The sequence below is a fragment of the Cucurbita maxima genome, unplaced genomic scaffold (genome assembly GCF_002738345.1).
Source record: "Cucurbita maxima cultivar Rimu unplaced genomic scaffold, Cmax_1.0 Cma_Scf00030, whole genome shotgun sequence".
Taxonomy (NCBI): domain Eukaryota; kingdom Viridiplantae; phylum Streptophyta; class Magnoliopsida; order Cucurbitales; family Cucurbitaceae; genus Cucurbita; species Cucurbita maxima.
Genome location: NW_019272046.1, coordinates 2,151,922 through 2,153,528, shown reverse-complemented (window position 1 = coordinate 2,153,528; position 1,607 = coordinate 2,151,922). Strand labels below are relative to the sequence as shown.

The window sequence follows — 1,607 nt, the reverse complement described above, 5'->3', positions numbered from 1 at the left end:
GACACGAGTCTTCTGTCTTTCTCTCTCCTCTCTCAAGCCTTTTGCCTCTTTCCCTTTATAGCCACCCTTTATGCCATCATTCTTCCTGCGTTGTAATCTCTCTGTTACACCCAAACCCTTTCTCTCTTGCTTCACAGATCTGTGTCCTTTAATAACTATGGAAGGGGCAAGCGACGGTGCAGCAGCAGCAGCAGCAGCAGCAGCAGCAGCAGCAGCAGCAGCAGCAGCAGCAGCATGTTCAAACAAGAGTAGAAGTGATAGTAACAAGTCCCAAAGCGAATTGGGAAATGAAGGCAGCTCAAGCAACAGCACAATTGAAGAGAACGATGAGCAGCAAAAGAAGCCCACCGTGAGGCCCTATGTCAGATCCAAACTCCCACGACTCCGCTGGACCCCCGATCTCCACTTCCGCTTCCTTCATGCCGTCCAATCACTCGGCGGACAACAAAGTAATAATCAACTTCATCCAATTTACTCCCAATTCATCATCCACTTCTTCATCATCCCATCATTTCACAATGTATTTGGTGTCTAATATCATTTTCTAATTTTTAATTCACTCGTCATTTAACAAGTTCTTGATTAGGATGAGCTGAATTCAAATCCATTTCTAAATTTAAACATTTTATTTTTAGATCTAAATTTCCATATTTTGTTCATGATTTTTATTGCATAGATGCTACACCCAAGTTGGTTCTTCAATTAATGAACATCAAAGGACTAAGCATCGCCCATGTCAAGAGCCATCTCCAGGTTGCTTTACTCACTGACTAATCTCTCTTTCTTTCTTCAATCATTGCATAAATTCATCTCATTCTTTTCTTCAGATGTATCGAAGCAAGAAGACCAATGAAATGACAACAGTGGCAGATCAAAGGGTTCTAATGTCTCAAACTAGTGATCACAACATATTCACTGTCAGCCAAATCCCCATGTTCCAACGCCATAACCAAACCTATCCTTCTAATATTTTCCGGTAACAACCTCTCTTAATTCTTTACAATCATTTTTTCTTTTTTTTTTTCCAAAATTCATCTCGAACTCGATCGTCATCATGTTAGATTCGGTAGCCATTCATGGAGTGCTCATGAGAACAAAACAACACAAACCCTTTACACCGGGAAGCCCTCAGCATTGAGTGAAGCGAGATCGAGGGAATTCAGCACGAGCACGGTCGGTGAACGGAACACGAGAATGAGGAAAGGGGAAGAAGAAATAGACTTGAGTTTATCGCTAAAGATTGCAGCAAGAGAGGAGATGAAGATTGAGAAGAGAAGGAGGATAGAACAAGAAGCTTTAGAAGATAGAACTGATTTGTCTCTATCTTTGTGCTCATTTCATTCAAAATCTCCTTAGCAAAAGAAGAGGAGGCTAAAGAGAGAGTAAGTACTCTGGATCTGACTATATGAATTCAACACATCAGATTCTAAGTGAGATGTGAAGTACTTATTTCCCGATTTGTACCTAATTTGTCTAAGATAGAAACAATAAATGTTCGTAATGGTATGATATTGTCCCATTTTATGCAGAAACTTTCATTGTCTTGCTGCTCATTCTCTCAAAAATATCATACCAACAAAAATAATGTCATTTAGTTATTGTAATAA

The 1,607-nt window shown here is 39.8% G+C and overlaps 1 protein-coding gene across 2 annotated transcripts; it reads left to right on the top strand.

Moving 5' to 3' along the window:
- LOC111466265 (putative Myb family transcription factor At1g14600) lies at positions 1–1,607 on the top strand. 2 transcript variants are annotated; one of them, XM_023110874.1, is made up of 5 exons: positions 140–178; positions 212–449; positions 677–753; positions 828–976; positions 1,062–1,607. In XM_023110874.1, exons 1-5 carry the CDS (start codon positions 158–160, stop codon positions 1,354–1,356), a joined length of 780 nt encoding a protein of 259 aa, XP_022966642.1. In that variant the 5' UTR covers positions 140–157; the 3' UTR covers positions 1,357–1,607. The 2 variants fall into 2 exon arrangements, with proteins under 2 accessions (XP_022966641.1, XP_022966642.1); XM_023110873.1 differs by having other exon boundaries at positions 1–449.